The 25,193-nt window shown below is 43.0% G+C and overlaps 1 protein-coding gene across 1 annotated transcript in view; it reads right to left on the bottom strand.

The window, feature by feature from the left end:
• OCA2 (OCA2 melanosomal transmembrane protein) overlaps positions 1-25,193 on the bottom strand; it is a 367,587-nt gene that overhangs the window by 250,825 nt on the left and 91,569 nt on the right. The window contains exons 3-6 of the mRNA XM_006116097.5: positions 11,096-11,194; positions 9,603-9,791; positions 4,915-4,972; positions 2,564-2,636 (exon numbers count right to left, since the gene is read on the bottom strand). Coding sequence (XP_006116159.1) covers positions 2,564-2,636; positions 4,915-4,972; positions 9,603-9,791; positions 11,096-11,194 — 419 coding nt within the window. The remainder of the gene's footprint in view (positions 1-2,563; positions 2,637-4,914; positions 4,973-9,602; positions 9,792-11,095; positions 11,195-25,193) is intronic.

Here is a 25,193-nt window from a genome sequence, read left to right as displayed (position 1 = left end):
GGGGAAGAAGAAAGAAGGGTATCACTCTTGTGTCTTGCTTACAACATTCCTGCTAATACATCCCAAAATGATGTTCTCTTTTTTTGCAACAGTGCTACACTGTTGACTCATATTTAGCTTCTGACCCCCTCGATCACTTCCACAGTGCTCCTAGCTAGTCATTTCCCATTTTGTAGGTGTGCAACTGATTGTTCCTTCCTAAAGAGACTACTTTGAATTTGTCCTCATTGAATTTTGTCCAATTTCTTTCAGAGCATTTCTCCAGTTTGTTCAGATTATTTTGAATTTGAATCTTATCCTAATAATGATAGAGTATTTCTTGCAAGCCTAATATTTCAGTCTGTCTGAAGATGTTAATTCTCTGTAGCCTAATACATAGGTTTCAAGCTACTAAAAACTCAGATTCAACACCAGAATATTGGTACATTTAACCAATCACTAAATGTTCTTGAATAGCTCATAGTAGTAGTAAAAGCAACATCAAATTAAATTTCTTTTTTCCCCATAGATTCCAACCAGTGGTGCCAGTTAGAGACTTCAGGTATATCCCCTCCTCTCAAGGTTTTTGCACTTGCTCAAAGTCCCATAGGCTGCAAAGCTTGGGGCGGGGGTCAAGATGGGGGAAGATGCTCCAATCACTTTCAAGCAGTGGTCCTGAGATACATTAGTACAGCTGCTACAGGAACAGTTCAGAACATTGCTCTTGCTGTGCAGCTGGACCTCACTAAAATTTGACCCAGCCAGCCCTCTGTGCAAACGAAGGAGCAACTAGGCCAAATTCCAGTGGGTGGCATGTGATTTGGCACCTGGTGTCACAACAGCATTCAAATCTGACCAAACCAGAGCAGTCTCTAGGCCAGTATTTTGACCTGAAATATGAGGAGTCTGTCCAGGCACAGCAATGTGCAGGGGAATCTATTGAGAACTGGACTCCTGGCAACAATAGCTCATTTGCTGTGCAAGTAAGAGAGAGGAGAAACTCCCTGACCAAAGGACACCTGGGGTCCGTAAGAGATGTGGAGCAGGGTCTCTGCTGCGGGAGGACAAAGTTCAGAATCTGTGCTCTCAGGAAATATCTGAATTAGCACCCTTCCAGGACTGAGAAAGGACCATTGTACTCTTCTAGTCTGAGCTCATGTATAACACAGACTGTAGAGCTTTCCCACAGTAATTCTTAGAGCAGATCTTTTAGAAAATCATCCCATCTTGATTTAAAATTTTTCAGTGATGAAGAATCTACCACAACCCAGGTAAATTGTTCCAATGGTTTAATTGTACCACTGTTAAAAATGTATGCCTTGTTCCTGCCTGAAATTATCTAGCATCAACTTCCAGCCATTGGATCATGTTAAACCTTTCCCCACTAGACTGTAAGAGCACATTACCAATCATTTTTTCCTCATGTAAATGGTCATCACGTCACCCCTTAACTTTCTCTTTATGAAATTAAATAAATTGAGCTCCTTAAGTACGAGGCATTTTTTAAAAAAATCCTTAATCATTCTTATGCCTTTTTTCTGAACCTCTCCAGTTTATAAGAACTGGACACAGTATCCCAACAGCAGTTGTACCAGTGCCAAATAGAGGGGTAAAAATTACCTCTCCATTCATGCTGAAGTTTCCTCTCTTTATTCATCCTTCTGGCCACAGCATCACACTGGGAGTTCAAGTGTATATTATTAACAAAGGAAACAGTATCCCACCACCATCAAGGACTAATAGCTTGTTCTCAAATATAGGTGTGTTAAACACTGAACCAGTCCTTTGCTAGTGAATTCTACCAGTACCAGCCACACCAAGCCAGAGCAGCCCCAGCCATGACAGGGCTGATGGGCCAGGCTGTAGGACTCCATGGCCACAGCAGGACCTCACAACTACAGTGGCACCTCCAGCAAGCCCAGCAGCAGGACCTGAGTCATAAAAGTTTACTGGTCAAGTGCTCTCCTTTAACTGGTTAACCATTTTACCCTCCTACTCAAATTTCTGTCACCTCTTACATGTTCCATTTTCTAAACACCTGTACAACTTTCCTGGATTTTAACAAGAAAAAAAGGTTTGATCCATCTTCTTGCTTACTAATTATGTATTATAGGTAAATGATAAATAGGATTATTTATTAAAATTTATGATGAATAAATCTAATTCAATTTTTAACTAGTCATATCTTTGGGGGAACTAGTTTTGGGATTTGTCTGTCACTGTGACCTTACACCTCTGTTGTTTCCTTTTTGCATATTGTGATCAGGTTTCATTATGACCTTCAGCTCCTTTTTTTAAGATATGACTAGGTATCAAGTGGTGTCCAGCTAAAGAAATAGGAAAATCAGGCATTTACACACTTCATTATCGTTTAGATAAGTTACTATGGAAATAGGTTTATGAACACATTAATTTGCTATCATAAATGCCATTAGGTAGCATCACAGATTCCAAGGAAATAAATTGCTATCAATATCTAACTTAGTAATCAGAAAAGCAGCCGTTTTGAATTAACTTATCATTAGCGTCACCAGCAATGACATTGCTCCGTCTGATTTTTTTTTTTTTAACTGATAAAGGATACAGTAGCTTTCCAATGGTGACACAGCCAACATCTGCCAGGGTGCTCCTTGGTCGGGATAAGTACTAAATAAAATCTAAGACAAATAAAAAATGGGGTTACCTTGAATTGTTAGAGTTGACCTTCCTACTCTAGTCTGTCTCAAAAATATGAAATGGCTTTTCTTGAACCTTATAAACAAATGCACTCATATTTTCAGATATATTTAATTCCAATTGCTGATATTTCAGAAACTTAAAACCAGACCTTTGGCTCACAAAAAGGGTCAGCAGTACCAAGCAGTAATCCTTCACCACATTTAAACTAGCAACGTCAGACATTTTGTACAGTGTAAACAAGTCTGTCCCAGAACAAAACTGCAGGCTAGCTTTGAGCAACTGTCTGGGAGGTCAGGCCCAAATAATCCCACCCTTGCTGAGGGGAACATAAATGTGTATGGTCTCCTTTGCTACAGGAATCCTGCCAGGCAGAAAAAGATTCCTCGTGTCAGGCAAGAAGATAATTTCCAACCCTCCAAAACACTTGAACAACATGGCCATCTAAGAATTCACAGATTCCATGAGGACTGCCCAGTCAACAGCAGCAATCACACAACTCAACTGCAGAATCCCTTCAGCCACCTCCCTGCTAGGCCTTTAGTGTCATTCCACTAGAACACTGTGACTGCTACTTAATTCTGGATCAGTGTCTCCCTCACTATATTTCTGCCTCCATCTTTCAGGTGTTTGACGTATGTCATTATAGTACAGCAGGGTGCAACAGAGCCTAGAAAGGAGACACTTAATTCTGGAGGTGTCTGCCTCACTATTGATTGTCTGAGGTAATATGAAGCCAGGAGGTTGGAAAAGCCAGGATAATGATGCAATCAGGAAAGAATCCAAAAGGGAAAAAAAAATTGGATCCTGGAAAGGAAAGAGTGCAAGAGGAGAGAACTAGAATCAGGCAGTGTCACCATTCATGGGGTGATTTGAGGTGATGGAAGATGGAGATGGAAAAACACACACACAGCAAGAAACACTAAATGCTGCCTCTGGAAGGGGAAAAGAGATAGAAGAAGTGTTCTCTGTAAGCAAAGGACTTGGGAGGCCCCCCCAGGAAAGATTCAAATGCTACCCAGCTGATTAGCAGAGCGCCCACAGTGCCCACAACTGTAAGCATGTGTTTCTTCTGGTGATGCACATCTGTAGATGCCTCAGTGCACATAAAATGTATTCCATACATGAGTCAAAAAAATTAGAGGGAACATTAAACAGGAGTATTAGAACAATGAAAAGTGAAAGAAGGAAGGAACAGAGAATAAAAAGATGGGGAAGAGGGAGAAGAAAAAGGAAAGAGTTATAGAGACTGTTTCTCTGGGACTGTTTTTCGGCCTTCTCCACCAGCTAGAGTTCAGCCTTCGGCAGCTCCCCTGCTTCTGCTAGCCAACAGAAAGTGACAGCCACATTTTAGAGCCCACGTAAGATTTTCCCCAGCCTGCTTTCCTTTCTGCATGGAATTCCACAAGAGTTTGAGGGGGAAGTGGAGGAATTAGTACAGATACTTTGGCAGAGGAAGAATCTGACCTCATGAAGGCCCCCGATTTTGAAGTGGTACCTGAGGAGCCATCTCAAAATCATTATGCACCTGCTCATGACCTACACACTAATTAACCTGACATGCCTCTTCTCCATGTTCCCTTGGGGACACAATTTGTAGCACGTGGGCCAGTGTTAACTAATCCACAAGAGAGCTGTCTGAGCAGAGCATGAGGTTCTGTGAATCTTTTTGCCAACTGAGTCTCACTCCCCTGAGAGGACTGGATTTAGCCATAAGGCACCTTAATTACAATTTGAAATCTTTACACGGATTTCATTCTGTCACAGCACATCAGAAAGTCGTCCCCCCCTCCCCCTGCACTCCCATCCGCAGCCAGATGTGACGTTCAGCCAGCAGGTAGAACAGAAGGTTTTATTGGTTCACAGGGACACAGCATAGGATTGATGTTAGCACAGGCCCCGAGAGCAGGCAGCATTATTCCTCTTGGGGGTGAAGTGGCCCCCAAGTCCTTCACCCCCCTTTCCTGCTCCAAGTCTCATCTCTCATCCTAGCCCAGCCAAGACTGACTCTTCTCACAGACCCTACCCCCCGTCCTGGTGCAGCCCCACCTCTCCTTTGTCCCTTTTCCAGGGCAGGAGTTATCTCCTATACCTGGCCCTCAGGTGTCTGGGCCCAAGACACATCTGGAGTGAGTCATGCTCAGCCTCACACACACATACACACAGCCCAATACAGCAAAGAGTGGACGTAACAACACCCCCGCTACGTTACACATTCTTATTTATTAAATAAAAGAATGTTGCAAATCCAATACTTACAGAGCACACAACTACAAAGATAAAAAGGGTTGAAACTTTCAGGAATCTCAAACAGCATCTGAAAGGTAAGGCAAACGTTACTTATAGAAATGTAATAAAGAAACATTATTTGTGTTTAATCATAAGGAAATATTTTAGATAGAAAATAACATGATTAGCCTGAGAATTCAGTTTCCTGACAGACTCCTAAATACAGGTTCCAAACTACAAGTAATTGTCTATTGCCTTTCCAGAGCCCAATCTTGTTGTCCTTAGAAATACAAAGCTACTTTTAACATCATTGGAGTTTTCCTTGTATAAGAACTTCAAGGCTGCACCCTAAATACATTCTACTTGTTACATAAGAGGTACACTGTTAGGGCTGACTTCTCCAAAATTTAATTATTCCCTCAAAATATTTCTTGTACAGTACCAAAAAAGTTATTGAACAAAATCATAGTGATAAGAAGGAAATAGCCATTTGGAATCCCATTATCTCTTCAGAATGTCACCAGTTCCTGGATATTCACAGATAAACTATCAGAACTTTGTGTCTGATTTATATTGTACATTATCACAGGGTGATTGTGTACACAAAACAATGACTTATTGTAAAAAGATTGAATGGCCTCAAATATGGGTAAGCAATAAGCTGAAGGCAGTATGCTAAGGTTAGCCTCTGGTGGGCTTCCAACACTTCATTTATCTGCATGTTCACAGGTATGGACACCTGCAGCTCCTGATGGCTGCAGATCACCGTTCATGGCCAATAGGAGCTGCAGGAAACTGCAGACCTGTGAATGTCCAGGTAAATAAAGCACCAGCAACTCACCAGGAGCTAACCCTGGCAAACTGCATTCAGTCCCCAGGCCACTGATTTCCCAACCCTGTAAAAATTCTCAGAAAAATATTTAATTTTTCAAACCATGCTTATTTTAAATTAAACGGTCATCATAAATTGCATTTTCCAATAATCATTCTTTGCATTTACCATTTAAAATCTGTCCTTTTGTTTTATATGTGGGAGCTTCCTTGCTCGACTAAATATTTTTCTATTTGTGAATACTGTACATAAAATCTGTGTGTGACAGAGAATATACTCTGGTGTTCACACTTTCATGGTAATGTATGCCTTGTGAGGTATCAATAAACATCTCCTAACTTGCTGATCAATAATATCCTGGCCAAATCCACATAGCAACATTTTATGTAAAGTTTGAACATAAGCTGAAATCACGACTGAAGTAGGTTTTTCAGATAACGCTGAAGAGTGCCCAAACAAGTTCCTGAGAGACACAGGGAAAGCAGACGCCTCAGCCAGATATCAACAAGGTTAATGGACCATTGCCTGCTAAGTGGATATTCTTTGGCAAGAAAGGAGATAGGACAAAAAAAAATCTACAATTTAGCAAAGAAACAGCATAGAGTTTCCTTTTGTCACTAGACTGTCATCTTGCTCCCAGCTGGAATGCTTCTCAAAGGGGGAGAGGGAGTAAGACTATTAAAAGAAGGGGCAGACACCCCAAGCCATCCATCCTCTCTCTCCCGGTCGGTCTGTGGAATCGCTCCTAAGACAGCAAAGGAAAACAGAAGTTGGACTCCAGGGGAAGAGTGGGTCCTGCCAGAAGAGTTTTCTCAGCAACCTGTGGTGATAAATCTTGAATCTAATATAGTTTGTTAAATTAGGCACTGATAAGTATATTATCTTTACTTTTCTTATAACTATTTCTAACTTTTATGTCTCATTACTTGTACTGACTTAAAAACTCTGTTGTTGTAGTTAATACACTTGTTTTACTGTTTTATCTAATCCAGTGTGTTAAAATTGGAGTGTCTGGGTAACTATTTAAAATAATCATTTGGCATATTATTCCTTTAAAGTAATAACAGATTAAATATATTTGTACTGTCCAACAGAGGGCAGGGCAGGGCAGTACAGGACACACATTTATGGTGGAAGATCTGTGACTGGAGTTCACCCTGCAGTATAATCAAGGTTGGTGAGAGTCAAGGTATAGTTGTCAGGCTGCAGTTACACACTGACCTTCAGAGTGTGGCTTGCTATCTGTGAATGGCTCAGGTGGGAGCTACTACAACAACGTATTGTAATGCACCCAAGATTGCAGGTCAGGGGTGACAGAACCCCTACTAGTCTGGATTATGCCCTGCGTACGTCCTGTTATGTTTTATATTCAGAGTAGCAATGGGGTCTACTTTGTAATTTGTCTCTTAAATCTCTTCATTAACTAAAGCCATGGATGTCTGCCTAGTCTTTTAGCTAAAAGTAAACATTAAAAAATTGTGCTGACTTTCTGATAGAATGTCAGGGAACTGGGTTGCTTTAAGGCTGATGGTGGCAAAAAAGAAAAATATTCCAAGACACTGGAATTAGTTGAGACGGGCTCAGTTCAGTAAACAACTGCATTACAAAAAAACCATTTGTGTAATAGAAAACTAGATAAGTTTCAAAAGATTCAGCAGTCATGATTCAATCAGAGTGGAAATAAGTCGTAGGATCAAGAGATTGAATGGAAAAAATTAGAAACCATGTAGGTGGCCACAGAGAGATCCGCACTGCCATGCATCAGAGAAGCAGGCTCTGTCTATTAAAAGTCTTTCATCTAGAAACATCAAAGTTCAAGCTATTGAAACATGAATAATAACAAGAACAAAAAAGGTTGGAAACTCAAGACAGCAATGACCAATTTTAAATTACAAAAGCAATTTCCAGCACCTCAGGATTGATAATACGTGTGAGCTACAACCAAGTAAGATGTGTGAAGAACACCCAGTACATGTCTTTAATTACATATTTTGTTTCTCTTCCCCCTCTCTATTCTCTAGATCTTAGCTCCCCACTACTCTTTAGGGACTTTGTTAGGATTTTTTTATATATATATTTTACGAACTATTAAAGCCCTGTTTAGATTATTTTAGATTTAATGCCTTTGATAAATCTTCAGTCTGCTCTTTCAAATTATGTTTCAACAGTTTCAAGAGGAACAAGAAATGTGATGACAACTTCATTGGAAGATACAATAGAAATCAAGAGGCGTTAATTGAGAAGTCCATAACTACTGGTCCTTAAATAACAGAAACATAGTCAAGCGCTGACAAGATATAATTAGATGCTTCTGAAAAATTTTATTTTATTGATAAAGCGAAGCATTTGGGGTGGAGGATAGATTGTTTAGTTGTTTTTTGCCATTTAGTATTAGAGAAGCAATGCTATTAACAGCTTACACACCAGAAAAGATCAGCCTTTGACATACCCATATTTAGCAACCTGTGCCTTGCATTACAACTCCAATCTGCCATAGTAATGCAAGCAAAAATTCTATGCCAATTTCTATCCTGATTTATACCCGCATGCAATCCCATTAGACATCAATGGGCTACATGTGGTGCAAATCAGGGCAGAATTTCCCCCTGTGTCTCTATAGTTAGCGACTTTGAGCCACTTTGTCAGCCTGTAGCTCCATTAATGTCAATGGAGCTATGTTGATTTAAACCAACTGGGGATCTGGCCTCTATGTATATTGAACAAATATGGAAAAATATTTCACTGGAAAATCCACCAAGGAAATGTAATACTTTCCCAAAACGTAAACTTATGTGGTTTTGCAAACGATAAAGTAAAGAAATCAAGCAGGACTAAAACATCATCAAATATTGGCTCAAGCGGCAAAGAAATAATATTGCAAAGAAACAATGTTGGTACAATTTCAGTACAGTTAGCCTACTTTGCTTATTCAACAACAATGGAGAAGAGGGAAAATACCTTGTTATTTCAAAATCCCTAATTAGAACTGGAAAATAAACATAAAGCAGTGAGCTAACACAAAGCACATTGTGTGATTTAGTGGAATAACATTTTGTAACAGAGGAGTAAACTCAAGTAACTGACACAGGCTGCAGGGCACATATTTTGAGTAGCAGAGATATCTGAACTCGGTGCAAGGCTGCGGGGTGATTACTGCAGGTATAACTAGAATATTAAAAAGAGTTTTGTAGTTTCTAAAAGGGGCAGAAGGAATTAGCATCTGGAACAAAGGTGTTATGCAGTTAACATTTAGGAAAAGCCACCATTGACAAATTTTAGGCTGAAGTTCGAATTGTGTTGGTAACATTTAATTTACCAATAACCCCACACCTTACGAAATAAGTAAATGTAGACTTGATACAATATGTATATAGTCTGTTCAGAACACGTTGGCAAGTCTGTCTATTTTAGATAACTGAAGGATGCAGACATCTGCATGCCTGTTTTGGCCACATTTTGCATTACACTACATACAAAAATATTTTTATTAATAATAATAATAACAACAATAATAATAATTTACAAAGATGGTGCTAGTTAAACACAGTGTAAACAGAAATTTATCCAAGCAGCAAAACCTATTGCAGAAGATATTGCGATATATTTACAAAGGAACACAAACAACTTTTAAAAAGACATATAGACATTTTTCCCATATTTAGTATTTAGTTTTGAAGACCTAAGAGAGGCTCTGTGTAAATTACAAGATTTATAAGCCATAAATCTTTACCAGATTTCACTATGAATTTCAAAAGGTGTTTTGCTTAAAAATTGGTGGAACAACACATGAAGAGTTATTTTACACATCTGCAGAAATGAAATCTGACTTTTGTGGTTGACCCTTGCAAAAATAACACAAATTAAAATATAAGCTTTGGATTCATACCTCATCTTTGATAAATTGAACTTTACATGAAGGTTGTCCAAGAGTTCATATTTCTCAGAGGAAGCAGACCTAGACAAGCTCATGATTTCACTTCCCAGGTGAGACCTCTGCTCAAATTCTATAGAGCTGTTGTCCCATGAATCATCATCTGTAGTAAAATCTGGATTATGAAGTGCCATACATCGTAACCTACAAAACATTTTAGTAAAAATTGAATGAAAATTTTCCATAATATACTGGGATATAGCCAAATTTTACATATTCTTAAATTGCTTATGATTGACTTCAACCATGAATCATGGGAGTAAAGTTAAACATGTGCTTAAGAGTTCACAGAATCAGGGCATAGTTTGATTGGTGGAAGAAATGTTATCCGACTTGGATTCTAGGAGCTACGCACTGTCAGATAAATTGCATGCACTCAGAGGATGTAGGCAGTGCAGAATGCTTCTCTGACAAACTGTGCTTCTGCCTTTGACAAAACTCTGCCTTGTCAAATCCCATGTGTTTGCTGCAGTGAAGACTGTAGGAAGATGTCAAGAGAACATCACTAGTCTGATGACCCACAAAAGGTTCACTGGAGTGCACCTAATCTCTGACCTGGTTCCCCATTTCTGTGGCCTTTGGAAAAGCTGGTTGGGAGGGAAAGAAGTGGAGCTGTGTAGAGAAGGGTAACTGGAATTTAAATGAGTCTGTGAAGGGGCAGAAGTTGGAGGGCACCCAATCTATATGCATCGATTTCTTGATGCATGCTTCAGTTCACTGGAGAACTAATAGAGTACTTCTGTGGAGAAAGAACCCTTGATGCACCAGTATGTCAGTGCATGTAAGAACTGGCTCCTTGTTACACCAGGCCATATCTACACTGCAGATAAGATTGAAGCTGCTGCAGTCGATCTTCTGGGGTTTGAATTAGCAGGTCTAGCGAAGATACACTAATTCAAACTGAGAGGACTTTCCTGTCAATGCCAGTAGCCCTGCTTCTACAAGGAGTAAGGGAAGCCGAAGGGAGAGTGTGCTTCCTTTGACTTCCCGCAGTGTGGACAGCATCAAAATTCGAGTTATGATATTCGGCTTAAACTATGCAATTAACGTAGCTAGAGTTGAGTATCTTAATTTGAACTTATCCCCTAGTATAGACCAGACCCCAGGGACTGGATTCTATTCACACCAACACATTGCAAGGTTTTTACAGCACTGATGACTCAGGTCCCTCACCTCTTCCTGGTGAATCAGAAAGCAGAGTTTGTGAAGGGGAAAAAAAAAACCTCAACACCAGAGTTGGCAGACTTTTTGTCCTGAGGGCCATATCAGGGTTTAGAACTTGTATGCAGGACTGGGTAGGGAAGGCTTCCTGTTTCACTATTGTACTCTCTCCAAGTCCTATTTCGCTCACAACCCTTACTGTCTAGGCTACCTCTCTGGACCCCAACAGTCAGAATGTCAGAAGCAACAATGTAAAATAAATCCTTAATTTAATAAAAATAACCCACCCATTGTCCTCAGTGGAAACCTTCAGCAGAGGAGTCTTCTCTGTAAAGCAGTTGTCCTTTGACCTTGTGCTGAATAATTTGGGCAAACTGAAGTGGTACCTTAAAAAATAAACAATGCTAAATCAATGAATGCATAAATAACAAGTGTTAATCCTTCTTTTAAGGACCCTCTAGCTTCTACACAATATTTATTAGCTAAAATTATATTTCTGTAACTAATTATATATTAACTGAACTAGCATCTGCTTCTTAAAAAATTGCAGGTGACATTCTCCCCATTCTTCATGGAGCGCAATCTCCCATTGATTGCCTAGTTTGCACTGTTCCATGTGCCTAATGCCCACAAAAGTCATTCCACATGTGCAACAAGGGCACGTGTGCAATAAAGATCCATATTGTGAATAAGAGTTCTACACTGCAAATCAGAATTGTATGCTGCATTTGGACTCTTAGACTTTTTTGAAAAAACCCAGGTGACCCTGGATTAAAGAAAAGAAACACTTTGAAGAACTGACTGAGACGCCCCTTTTCCTCCTTCCATCCAAACAATCCCAATCCCCACTCCTCCCCATTCATGAAAGTAGTTCCAAGGTTTTGGGATCCTGTTCTCCAAGGCTGTCAACATGCCACCTTTGTAGGAGCATCTCATTCACATCAAATGTTTAAAAAAAAAGGAAACAATGTTTTTGGAGAGTCTGATCCCTCATTTAACACTCATCTACAGTCTAAAACCTTAGGGTATGTCTACAATGCATTCCTATTCCGAGAGAGGAATACAAATGCGGACAAGCAAAATTGCAAATGAAGCGCAGATTTGGATTTCCCGTGCTTCATTTGCATAATTGCGGACCGCTGCTTTTCTGAAATAGTATATTTTGGGAAAACAAACATGGTCCACGCAGGGTTATTTCGAGAAAAAGCACTTCCTTCGAAATAACCCCGGAGTAAGGAGTAAGGGTTATTTTGAAGGAAGTGCTTTTTCTCGAAATAACCCTGCGCGGACCGCGTTTCTTTTCCTGAAATAAGCTATTTCGGAAAAGCAGTGGTCCACAATTATGCAAATGAAGCACGGGAAATTCAAATCCGTGCTTCATTTGAAATTTCACTTGTCCGCATTTGCATTCCTCTCTCGGAAAAGGAATGCAATGTAGACATACCCTTAATGTCCAACCAGTTCTAAAGAAGTAGCCAACTATATAGCAAACTAACCACATTATTCTATTAATGGAGATTGCCTATCTCCTAGAACTGGAAGGGACCTTGAAAGGTCATTGAGTCCAGTCCCCTGCCTTCACAGCAGGACCAAGTACCATCCCTGACAAATTTTTGCCCCAAATCACCTCCACAGGGATTGAGCTCACAACCCTGGATTTAGCAGGCCAATGCTCAAACCACTGAGCTATCCCTGCCCCCAAATATTCTGAAATAATGAATAATTGTTCAAGTCACCTAGCCACACTCAACCAGCCAAATAGCCACATGTGGCTAGTGTGTTGGACACCATGAATCTAAAAGATAAACAACGTTGTTTCAACCCCTCTACTTTTAAAAAATAAAATCCATAATCATAGTAAAAATACTCTTGGAATTTCTAATTTTAGGCTCATTTAACATTAACAATAACTTCCAACCAAGCATTCCTTGCAGAAAATTTCACTAAAAGTCTAAATGTTTAGTAAATATTCTGACGGACAGATGAAGTTTCTTGTATTCTGCCAATATTTTAGAAGGGTAAATTGAATGACCTAGGTAATTATAAAACCTGTCAGCCTGATATCAATCACAGGCAAAACAATGGAATGGCTAATGCAGCTCAATTAATAAAATATAATTTAGCACTATCAACATGACTAATATATGCTGTCCGACTGACTTCATATCTTGTTTTGATGAGGTTACAAATTTTGTTGATAAAAATAGTAGTGTTGATATGATACACTTCTAGAAGGCATTTGACTTGGCTTTGCTTGACAGACTTAAGATTTAAAAACTAAAATGAAATAGTGAACATGACACACATTAAACAGATTAAAAATGGGAAAATGACAGGTCTCAAAATCTAACAATAAATAAGGATTCACTATTAAGTGGATGAGTTTCTAGCAGATTCTCCCGATTGTTGATTCTTGACACTACACTATTTAATATTTTTAGCAATGGCCTGGTGTGATGAATGGGAGAGGTTGCTACCCTTTTTCTGGACATGCCAGCCATTCAGTTAACTAAATTGCCTGTCACAATTAAACTCAAAAACAGTGGGCCCTTAAGAAGCTCTAAGAAGTGTTGGCAGGGAGCCGAGAGCGCCAATGAAAAGAGAGTGTGTGATTTGAACTGAAGCAGGACCCTTCTGTTGCAGTCTTTTATGAAGGCAGAACAAGAGCTGGGAGATATGAGTTAAGCCAGGAACAAGGCATGGAATTTCTAGCGATATCCATGCCTAAGGAAAAACTAAACCTTAGAACAGAGTTGTAAGTAGAACAGGGAATGTTTAATTAGATGCGAACAGGTTACTTTCTTTATTTTGGGTTTTTGGAACTCTGTGCTGAGATCTGTGTTTTTAACCTGGCTTTTTTCAGTTGCTCTGTAGCATCTATAGCAACCAAGTATGCTTTACCAAGCATGTCTTCTTTGTTTTGTTAATAGATGTGCCCTTTTAAGACAATGATCTTATTCCTGTGTTCTAGAAGGCAGAACATACTGGCTACGTCTAGACTGGCAAGTTTTTCCACAAAAAACTTGCCAGCTGTCTACACTGGCCGCTTGAATTTGCACAAGAACACTAATGATCTAATGTAAGATTGTCGGTGTTCTTGCACAAATACTAGGCTGCTCCCGCTCAGGAAAAAGCCCTCTTGCGCAAATGCTTTTGCGCAAGAGGGCTGGTGTAAACAGCTAAAAACTGTTTTTCGCAAAAAAGCCCCGATGGCAAAAATGAGGATCAGGGCTTTCTTGCGCAAAACCATGTCTAGATTGGCATGGATGCTTTTCCGCAAAAAGTGCTTTTGCGCAAAAGCGCCCGTGCCAATCTAGATGCTCTTTTCTGCAAATGCTTTTAACGGAAAAACTTTTCCGCTAAAAGCATTTGCCGAAAATCATGCCGGTCTAGACGCAGCCACTGAGTACATATGCCTGAAATTGAAAGGTCAATTATTAAGAAATTACAAGTTGTTTTTTTAAGCTCTCACCTGAAAGAAGGCTAAAGAGCTTGGGGTTACGCCACAAGAAGAAATTACCAAGTGCATCTTCCTGGATTGTCAGAGGGGTTTTTGCATTTTGGTGGTGGCAGTATACGACCCAAGGTCAGGGAATCCGTGACCTTGGGGAGCTCTTAAGCAGAAACCATTAGTGGCAGGATATTTTAAAGTCTCTTGCAGGCCCCCACCTTCTGCACTTGAAGTGCCAGAGTAGGGAACAGCCTTGACACCTGGGGGTGTGTCTAGACTACATGCCTCCTTCGACGGAGGCATGTAGATTAGCCAGATCGGAAGAGGGAAATGAAGCCGCGATTAAAATAATCGCGGCTTCATTTAAATTTAAATGGCTGCCCCGATCTGCCGATCAGCTGTTTGTCGGCAGATCGGGGGAGTCTGGACGCGATGCCCCGACAAAGAAGCCTTTCTTCATCGACACAGGTAAACCTGGTTTCACGAGGCTTACCTGTGTCGATGAAGAAAGGCTTCTTTGTCGGGGCATCGCGTCCAGACTCCCCCGATCTGCCGACAAACAGCTGATCGGCAGATCGGGGCAGCCATTTAAATTTAAATGAAGCCGCGATTATTTTAATCGCGGCTTCATTTCCCTCTTCCGATCTGGCTAATCTACATGCCTCCGTCGAAGGAGGCATGTAGTCTAGACACACCCCGGATTACAACACCAAATAATCACTGATAACATCTGCAGATGAGAACAAAGATTGGGGAAGTGATAAATAATGAAGAGGACAGGTCACTCATATATAGTGATCTGGGTCATTTGGTAAACTGGGCACAAATAAAACATATACTTTAATACAGCTGTCTGTAATGCTGTACATCTATCTCAGAACAAAGGATGAAGGCCCCACATACAGGATGAGGGACTCTATCCTAGGAAGCAGTGACTGAAAAAGTGTTGGAAATCATGGAGGATAACCAGCTGAACATGAGCTTTAAATGTAATGTTATACCCAAAAGGGCTAAGATGATCCTTGAATACAGAAACAGAGGATTCTCAGGTAGGAGTAGGAAGGTTGCAGTGCCTCTGTCCTTGACCCTAGTGTGACTGCTTTTGGAATAATGTCCAGTTCTGGTGTCCACTATTCAAGAAGAATGGATGATAAATTGGAGAGGGATCAAAGCAGAGCCAGAAGAATGATAAAAGGGTTGCAAACATGCTTTATAATGATAGACTCTAGCAAAAAGAAAGTTGCAGGATGACTTGATCACCACCTATAAGTGCCTACATGGGAAACAATCTAGCGACAAAGGTACAACAAGATCTAATGACTGGAGGCTGAAGCTTGATCAGAGTCACACTAAAAATAAGGTATACATTTTAACCATGACAGTAATTACACACCAGAACAACTTACTAAAGTTTGTGTTAGACTCCCAGTCTCTGGAGATTTTAAAATCAAGATAGATTTTTAAAAAAAGTTTTGATCTACTTCAAACAAGTATTATTTGGGCAAAGTTCTACAGCGTGCATTCTGCAGAAATGCAGTTAAGATGATCACAGTGGTCCCTTCTGGCTATAAAATTTATGAATCTATGATCAGAAATTCATATTGTCATCTTACAACATAGGGAAAAATGATTAACTCCTGTGTAAGACAGCATTCTGGAAATTGGTGAGCACAATGACAAACTGGTGAATGATGTACCAAGGTTTTACCTGTGGCATTAACAATAATATATGCTACAGTAATGTAATGTTTTACCCCAAAGGGCTAAGATGATCCTTGAATACAGAAACAGAGGGTTCTCAGGTAGGAGTAGGAAGACCTTTAGTAGGTGTAATAAAAACTGAGATCAGTATCCAGAAAACAATCCACAAAGGATCCCATTGCCTTTTGGTAATGAGGTATTATTTAGATCTTAAGAACATAACATAAGAACATAAGAATGGCCGTACTGGGTCAGACCAAAGGTCCATCTAGCCCAGTATCCTGTCTACTGTCAGTGGCCAGCACCAGGTGCCCCAGAGAGGGTGGACCGAAGACAATGATCAAGTGATTTGTCTCCTGCCATCCCTCTCCAGCCTCTGACAGACAGAGGACAAGGACACCATTTTATCCCCTGGCTAATAGCCTTTTATGGACCTAACCTCCATGAAATTATCTAGCTTCTCTTTAAACTATTATAGTCCTAGCCTTCACAGCCTCCTCTGGCAAGGAGTTCCACAGGTTGACTACACACTGTGTGAAGAACTTTCTTTTATTAGTTTTAAACCTGCTCCCCATTAATTTCATTTGGTGTCCTCTAGTTCTTCTATTTAGGGAACTAATAAATAACTTTTCTTTTTCGGCCCTCTCCACACCACTCATGATTTTATAGACCTCTATCATATCCCCCCTCGGTCTCCTCTTTTCGAAACTGAAAAGTCCCAGTCGCTTCAACCTCTCCTCATATGGGACCCGTTCCAAACCCCTAATCATTTTAGTTGCCCTTTTCTGAACCCTTTCTAAGGCCAAAATATCTTTTTTGAGGTGAGGAGACCACATCTGTACACAGTATTCAAGATGTGGGCGTACCATAGTTTTATACAGGGGCAGTAAGATATTCTGGGTCTTATTTTCTATCCCTTTCCTAATAATTCCTAGCATCCTATTTGCCTTTTTGACCGCCGCTGCACACTGTGTGGAAGTTTTCAGAGAACTGTCCATGATAACTCCAAGATCTCTTTCCTGATTTGTCGTAGCCAAATTAGCCCCCATCAGACTGTATGTATAGTTGGGGTTATTTTTCCCGGTGTGCATTACTTTACACTTATCCACATTAAATTTCATTTGCCATTTTGTTGCCCAATCACTCAGTTTGGTGAGATCTTCTTGGAGTCCCTCACAGTCTGCTTCTGTCTTGACTATCCTAAACAGTTTGGTATCATCCGCAAACTTTACTACCTCACTGCTTACCCCTTTCTCCAGATCATTTATGAATAAGTTGAAAAGGATTGGTCCCAGGACTGACCCTTGGGGTACACCACTAGTTACCCCTCTCCAATCTGAAAATTTACCATTTATTCCTACCCTTTGTTTCCTGTCTTTTAACCAGTTCTCAGTCCAAGAAAGGACCTTCCCTCTTATCCCATGGCCATGTAATTTACACAAGAGCCTTTGGTGAGGGACCTTCTAATCCATACTGCTTAGGTGAAATATATTTCTCGCAGACTATTCTGCTCCTTTAAAAAAAATGCCACAGAGGAATAGGCTTCTAACTTGATATTGCTATGTAGGAAAAAAAAAAAAGGTCCCAAGTCTCAGCTGGTGTAAATGGATGCAATTCCATTTTAATGTGGGGCTACTCCTGCTCCCATGCAGGTGGACAGGAAGTTCTAGCACCACAATGTACCAGCTAGCTCCAGTGAGCAGGTGTGAAGGGGAAAGGAGTGTACATAGTCTAATTCTCATCTTGGAGAGAGAGGGAAATGAGGACTGAATTGTAACTCAATGTGCCACATGCTGTGTCTTACTCAGGGCACACAGTAAAATTATCATCTATGCCTAAGGGAGTAACCAACACACAAAGGAAATTGAAAGGAAAAGTGACAGCAGTGAGTGCAACCAAAAGAAGGATAAAAACAAAGTAAGAGAGTAAATCTACTTAATCTTACAGCTTCATGTGGGTTACATTAGATTTGATGACCCTATTCTTCCTCTCCCTCACACGTTACAAGCCTCATTTTTATTGATGTATAAACTGCACTGTTTATGTCACCTTTGAATTTCACCCCAGAGCTTCACACAACTGCCAAAAAAAGAATGACCAACAGGCTGCAACTGGAAATCTTTCTTCAGAACAAAATAGCATTGTTCATGACAATAAAAATGTGGAAAGTGTAAGGGAGATGCAAGCATAGAAAAGACAAGAGAAAAACACCAGGCTTGGTGAAGTCAGAAAACCCCGTTCTCTAATGATGTTTTGATCCTAATTAGAATGAGAAAGATATGAACTACAAAACAAGAGTATGAAGAAACCATAAAGGTGGGAAGTTTTAGAAAAAGAAACTTTAGAGAGGAGAAAAGTTAGAAAGTCATCAGGAAGGAGAATGTGGACTAGGCAGTGATAATTATGGGTGAAATTCAGGCCAGTATGGAGGTTTGGTACCCTGTACATCTCTAAAATCCCTATACAATTTCTGTCCTTCAGTTTGGTCTTACACATACAGCAGTAAAAGGTTCAATTGGGGTCAAGACAAAGGTGGTCTGGGAATGGGCCACTGATTCATGTTAATGCAGATTTGTTAACCCTGATCCCTTTTTCTTATGGCCTATGGCTTGACAATTATCAGTAGGTGCATCCCTTCTTACTCACTGGCCAGTCCTGAGCAAGTGTGCCATGGACTAAGTAACACACATTTGGGGAGGAAAATATGTCCTGAACTTTAAACCCTGTAATCAGTTTACATTTGAAGAATATCTTCACAATTGAATGGGGTAGAAACATAAGGGCAGATTCTCAGCTGAAATGAACTTAATTTACTTACCCTCAGCACAGGCAAAGATATAGTAAAGCAGGGGCAAAGGGATCTGCCAGTCAATCCCTCATTCGCACAATTCTGAGCCAAAACACCCCCAACATAACAAAGAGAATCTGGTAGACGTAAAATATAATTATACTAGAGGGTTTACCTGGCATTGCTCAGGTTCTTCCACTCAAATAAGTGTTTATATTCTTCATTTAAGCTATTGCTCTGGGGTAGGGAAGAAGATGGGTTCAATATGCAGGCTGTCCCAGAGAGAGAGGACTACCCCAGCCCTCTCTCACCACAGCAGCTTGTGGTCAGGTGAAAAACACCTCTCCATGCCTGATGGGGCTCGTCTACACTGGCCCCTTTTCCGGAAGGGGCATGTAAATTTCAGCAGTCGTCGTAGGGAAATCCGCGGGGGATTTAAATATCCCCCGCGGCATTTAAATAAAAATGTCCGCCGCTTTTTTCCGGCTTTTAAAAAAGCCGGAAAAGAGCGTCTAGACTGGCCCCGATCCTCCGGAAAAAGTGCCCTTTTCCGGAGGCTCTTATTCTTACTTCAAAGTAAGAATAAGAGCCTCCGGAAAAGGGCACTTTTTCCGGAGGATCGGGGCCAGTCTAGACGCTCTTTTCCGGCTTTTTTAAAAGCCGGAAAAAAGCGGCGGACATTTTTATTTAAATGCCGCGGGGGATATTTAAATCCCCCGCGGATTTCCCTACGACGACTGCTGAAATTTACATGCCCCTTCCGGAAAAGGGGCCAGTGTAGACGTAGCCATGCAGTTACAGCAGGCACAGTCAGGGGAGGGATACAGACAGACAAACACAAACTCTCTCAAATATATAGGAGCTAGAGGGAATTTACCATTTTCATTTCAGCTTCACCCAAAACTTAAGGAGGGGGGGTAATAAATAACAGATAATACAAATAGAGAGAAATGTTTTCATGCTCCAAAGACACTATTATAATGAAGAGTAAATAACAAACCAATAGCCATGAGGGAAAAAACTCACTGACAGCACCCTTTCCAGTGACTACAAAACACTAGCAATCATAGGCGGCAAATTATATGGGCTCATGGTGCCCAGGCTCTAGGAATATTCAGAGGCAGAGGCCCTGCTCCACCAATATTTGGAGCTGAGTCTCTCCCCTGGCCCTGCCTGGAGCGGGCCCTGGCCTCCACCAGCTACCCCTCCCTCCCACGCACGTCCTCCCCTCTGGCCCCAGAGCGTCTCCCCATTCCCCGGGCCTGGAGCGTCCCTGCCAGAATGAAAGCTGCGCATGCACGGCGTGCTGAAACGCCGCACAACAGCTGAGAGGGGAGATGCCCGGGCATGGTGTGACATCACGGGCTGGGACTTTAAAAGCGCTCAGCCCAGAGTTGCACCGTGCGACCCAGCTCCAGGCCCGGCAAGTAGTCTGGAGCCCTTTAAGCAGCTGGGGCCCGATCACAGACTCCAGCACTGCAAACTGGAACGAAGAAGGTGGGGAGGGGAAGAGTGGGATGAGGAGGGGGAAACATAGGGGGAAGAGGTGGGAGAGGAAGGGGCTTGTGCTGAGGGGAGGGGGGCAAGTCAGGAGAAGAAAGGGGAAGGTACCAATGGACAGGGTGGAGGAGAGAAATGCCAGGTGGCCAAGTGGAAACTGAGGAAAAGGGCAAGACGGGAGGTGTCAGTGGGAGGAGGGACAGGGTGATGCTGGGAGAGAAGAGGAGAGGGGAAGGGCATTGGGTGCTAGACGGGGGAGGGGAGGTGCTGAGAGAAGGCTTGAAAGAAGGGGTGGGCATGAGGAAGGCGGGGATGGAGCAAGTCATGTGTGAGGGCACAGGGCATGAAGGGAATGAGGGCAGAGGGTGGTGAGGGGGTGGGCATCATGGGAAAAGAGGGCAAAGGGGGCAGGGGCAGTGAGGAAAGAGGGGGCACCAGGAGGGTGAAGGGGAAAGGGAAGGTGCAAGGGATTCTGGGGGTGAAGCAGAAGGGCAGACACCTGCAGGGGAGAGACCGGCACCAGAGGAGAGAGGCAGGGCAGGTGTGTAGAGGGAGGTGTTAGGAGAGGGGATGAAGAGGGGTAGCTCACATGATCAGAGTGGGCTACTGGAGGAGTGGGCACAGGGGGGGATAGAAGGGCTGGTGGAGGGGGGCAGGTCCCACGAGGGCTGAGGGCAGTGAGAAGGGCAGGAGTCAGGACAGTAGAGGAGGGTGAGGGGTTGGGGGGCAACAGGCACCAGGGGAGCTGATGGAGCAAGAGGAGGAGACATGGCAGCAGAGGGAAAAGGGAGAGGTTTATAAGATATTTATTAATAACTTGGGTACCACAGTGGCACATCCAAACAAGCCACATAAACTCAGTACTGGTGCACAACACAAAATTCATTCTGCTCATGGGAGGAAACTCTTAGAGGGAACACTTCTCCCAGCCTCTCCACCCCCAAGTGAATGTCACACACAGTGGGTTAATGCAATTGCAGGATATTTGCATGAGGGGGGGTTGATGGGGAACAAACTAATCCCTATTGGTAGGAGGATGGTGGGAAAAGTCCTTCGAGAGGGGACTTTCCTTCTGGTCATGTGTCCATCAGAGAAAACATTAAGAACATTCCCACTTCATCACAACAGGTACAACAAAATATAATGTAATATATTTAATGCACAATGGAATCCACAATGGGTTCATTCCATGCTTATGCTACTATGGTGTTTGTGTGGATAACCCAGGAAAAAAGGGTGCAAATATTTTAAAAAGGGTGAAATATGTATATTTCAATATATACTGAATATTCAATATAATATATTGAAGCGGGCGAGTGCGGGTGGGTGGGTGGGAGGTTGGGGGAGGGGAGGACTAGACCCATTCTGGGCACCACCAAAAATTATACAAACCTGCCGCCCCTGCTAGCAATAGGGACAGATCCCTTGCACATACAGGTTTTCAGAAAAGAAAAGTATAGCCTGCCTCAAGCATAACTGTAACTACTGTCAAGTATTCAAGCTTCCCTTCCAGCCTTTGTTCTGAATGCACTCACAGCGCAGCTGGGAATGCTGTTATTAATTAAGAGACAAACTATTCTCCATACAGAAAACTGTATTCTTAACCCTTTGGCAGCTGCTGAGAGAGCTGAGCACACAGACTTGGGCTGGAGGGAAGACGGGTGTGCCTTTTGTTGTGCCTGTGACTGATGGAGAGAAGTCTACTTTTTATGAGCCAGTCCCCAACGACGAAGATCATACTTTGTAATCACTGATACTACAAACATGCTGTTTCCATGGGAACTCAGAAGATTGACTGAGGTGGTCAGTGGAAAAAACTCTCCATCTCACACTTGAATGCAATATGCAATGCAAATGCTCCCAAGTCACTCAGAAATCCACAGATGGAATTTGCAGGGCCCAACCTCGCTTTCTCGTGGAAAAGCTGATGGAGAGGATAGAGGATGCAGAGCTCATCCAGGGCTATTCAGAACCTGGGGAGGCACATGGGAGGCCAGAGCATCTGGACAGAACCTGTGGTCCCCACAGAACCTTGTCCTTCTGCCCCTGTCTTAATAGGAGTGAATGAACAATTCCAGTTTGGTAATAGTTTACATCTACTTTGCACAGTTACTGGAGAATCAGGCCTACTGCTCTCCCTCCTTCCACAGCTCATTCTAGTTGCTTTGAGGAAAAGGATTCTCTTTGCCTGTCCTCTCCAATGCCTCTCTTGGCTACACAAAGGAAGGAGGAGGAGGGAGATATCCTTTAGCTCCCATTTGTGTGTTGAGAACTCCTCATACTACACCGCACGTATTACAGGGTTGCCAGCTTTCCAGGTCTTGATACCAGACACCACAGCAGGACTTGCTGGCACCACCCCCCTTCCCACCTCTTCCTGTGAGGCTACATCCTCTACTCCACCTCTCTCCTAAGCCTTTGTCCCCTTCCCTCCAAGGCCCTACTCACTCCTCTTCCCTGCTTACCCTTCCACCTGGGCTCTCTCTCCCTGGAAAGGGACTAATCATTTGCCACCCACAGAGCCATCACTGCGAACTGTAGCCTAACATGGAGCCTGCCTGCACACGAGATAGCTGAGTGGGAGCTGATGTGGGTTGATGACTCAAGCACCTCCACCTCCCACCCAGCCAATTGTCCTTAAGGTAGGAAAAATTAATGGGACACTACAACTCATACACACATAGGGTGGAAGAGACCTCGGGAGGTCATCAAATCCAGCCCTCCTGCCCAAAGCAGGACCAACCCAACTAAATCATCCCTGCCAGGACTTTGTCAAGCTGAGAATTAAAAACCTCTATGGATGGAGATTCCACCACCTCCCTAGGGAACCCATTCTAGTACTTCACCACCCTCTCAGTGAAATCGTTTTTCCTAATATCCAACCTAGACCTCTCCCACTGTAACTTGAGACCATTGCTCCTTGTTCTGCCACCTGTCACTACTGAGAACAGCCTTTCTCCAGCCTCTTAGGAACCTCCTTTCAGGAAGTTGAAGGCTGCTATCAAATCCCCCCTCACTTTTCTCTTCTGCAGACTAAACAAGCCCAAATTTCTCAGCTTCTCCTTGTAGGTCATGTGCTCCAGCTCCCTAGTCATTTTTGTTGTCCTCCACTGGACCATGTCCAATGCGTCCACATCCTTTCTGTAGTGGGGATCCCGGAATTGGGTGCAGTATTTCAGGTGTGGCCTCACCAGTACCAAATAAAGGGGAAATAATTATTTCCCTAAACCTGCTGGCAATACTCCTCCTAATGCACCCTAATATGCCATTAGCCTTCTTGCCTACAAAGGCACTCTGTTGACTCATATCCAGCTTCTCATCCACTGTAACCCCCACGTCCTTTTCTGCTGAATTGCTGCTTAGCCAGTCAGGCCCCAGCTTGTAACGGTGCTTAGGATTCTTCCATCCCAAATGCAGAACGCTGCATCCCAAGTGCAAAACTGTGCACTTGTCCTTGTTGAACCCCATCACATTTCTTTTGGCCCAATCCTCCAATTTGTCTAGGTCATTCTGGACTCTATTCCTACCCTCCAATGTATCTACCGTTCCCCTGGGTACAATCCATCCCCTCATCCAGGTTTTTAGTAGAGATGTTGAACAAAACCCACCCCAAAACCAATCCTTGAGGTGCTCTGATACCCATCAACAACCAAATATCGAGGCATTGATCACTAACTGTCGAGCCCAAAAATCTAGCCAGCTTTCCATCCACCTTACAGTCCATTTATCCAATCCATCTCCCCCTGCCCAGCACCAAGCAAGGAGCCAGGTCCTGCTCTCTTTCCCTGGCTGCAGCTTCACTGGACCCACAGCATCAGCAAAGCCAACGCCACTCAGGGGCTAGGTCAAAGTGGAATCCAAAGTGCCTCTAGCTGGGAGAAGGTCCGAGAAAGCAACCAGGCTTTTGAAGTCTGGCCAATACTTCTGACCAGCAATCAGGAAGGCGGCCAATAGCCTTGCTGGCCTCTGAGCAAGATGAGAGTGTCCTGCTCTGTGCACTGGAAGGAGTGGCACATTGGCCAGAAGGGACAGGGATGGGACTAGGCCAGGCCTAAGCAAAATCCAACCCACCAAGCCACCAGATCTGGCCTACGGAATCAACGGGGAGCCCCAGACAGGCTCCTCAGCTTGCCCTGCAGCCCACCCACCATGCAAAATGTGGCTGCAAGGTTCTGTTTCTGTTTTAAAATTGGAAGAGAGGGGGGAAGTTTCAAGAGATGCCCTGCCTCCAGCACAATCCCATTGGCTTGTTTCTGGCCAGAAACCAGCCAATGGGAGCTGCTTGTTTGAATAACAGGAAGCCAAGAAGAATCACACCCCCTCTCCTTGGTTCAGTTATTCAGTGAAGCATATGGCCAAGCAGGCAGACTGGCTAGGAAACATTTTAAGCTCTGCACGCTTTAGCTCTGCAGGCAGGCAGGCTAGTTTGGCAGCTGGCAGGTAAGTCTCCTGGCCACAGCCTGCTTCTGGCACCCCAGCCCTTTCCTGCCCCAACCCTCTGTCTCTCTCTTACACCAATAACCCCCTCCCAGATCAGGCACCCCAATCTCCTGCCCCAGATCACAATCCCCTCCTACCCTAGGTCACATCCCAAACCCCTGCACTCCAGTCTCCTGCCCTAGGTCACAACGGCCTGCTTCATCCCAACTCCCTCCCAGACTCCAGTCTCCCTCTTGTACCCCAGTCCCTTACCCCAAGATCCCTTCTGCACCCAACCTCCATCCCAGACCCCGCACCTCCTCCATTAATATCATGGAAGAGTGCTTCCCTCAACCACTTTCCAAAATTTTAGAGTAGCCCCCCCGTCAAAAATTATTGCCCACCCCTGGACTAGGCAGTCCTCAGTGCTGCCCAGAGAGCACTGCACAGCACTCCAGCAACAATTTAAGGGACTCTGGCCACCACTGCCGTTGCAGTAGAGGAGGCAGCGGGCAGGAGTTATGGG

Source organism: Pelodiscus sinensis, chromosome 1 (assembly GCF_052426305.1).
Source record: "Pelodiscus sinensis isolate ZL-2025 chromosome 1, ASM5242630v1, whole genome shotgun sequence".
NCBI classification, from domain to species: Eukaryota; Metazoa; Chordata; order Testudines; family Trionychidae; genus Pelodiscus; species Pelodiscus sinensis.
This window is presented reverse-complemented; position numbering and strand designations above follow the sequence as displayed.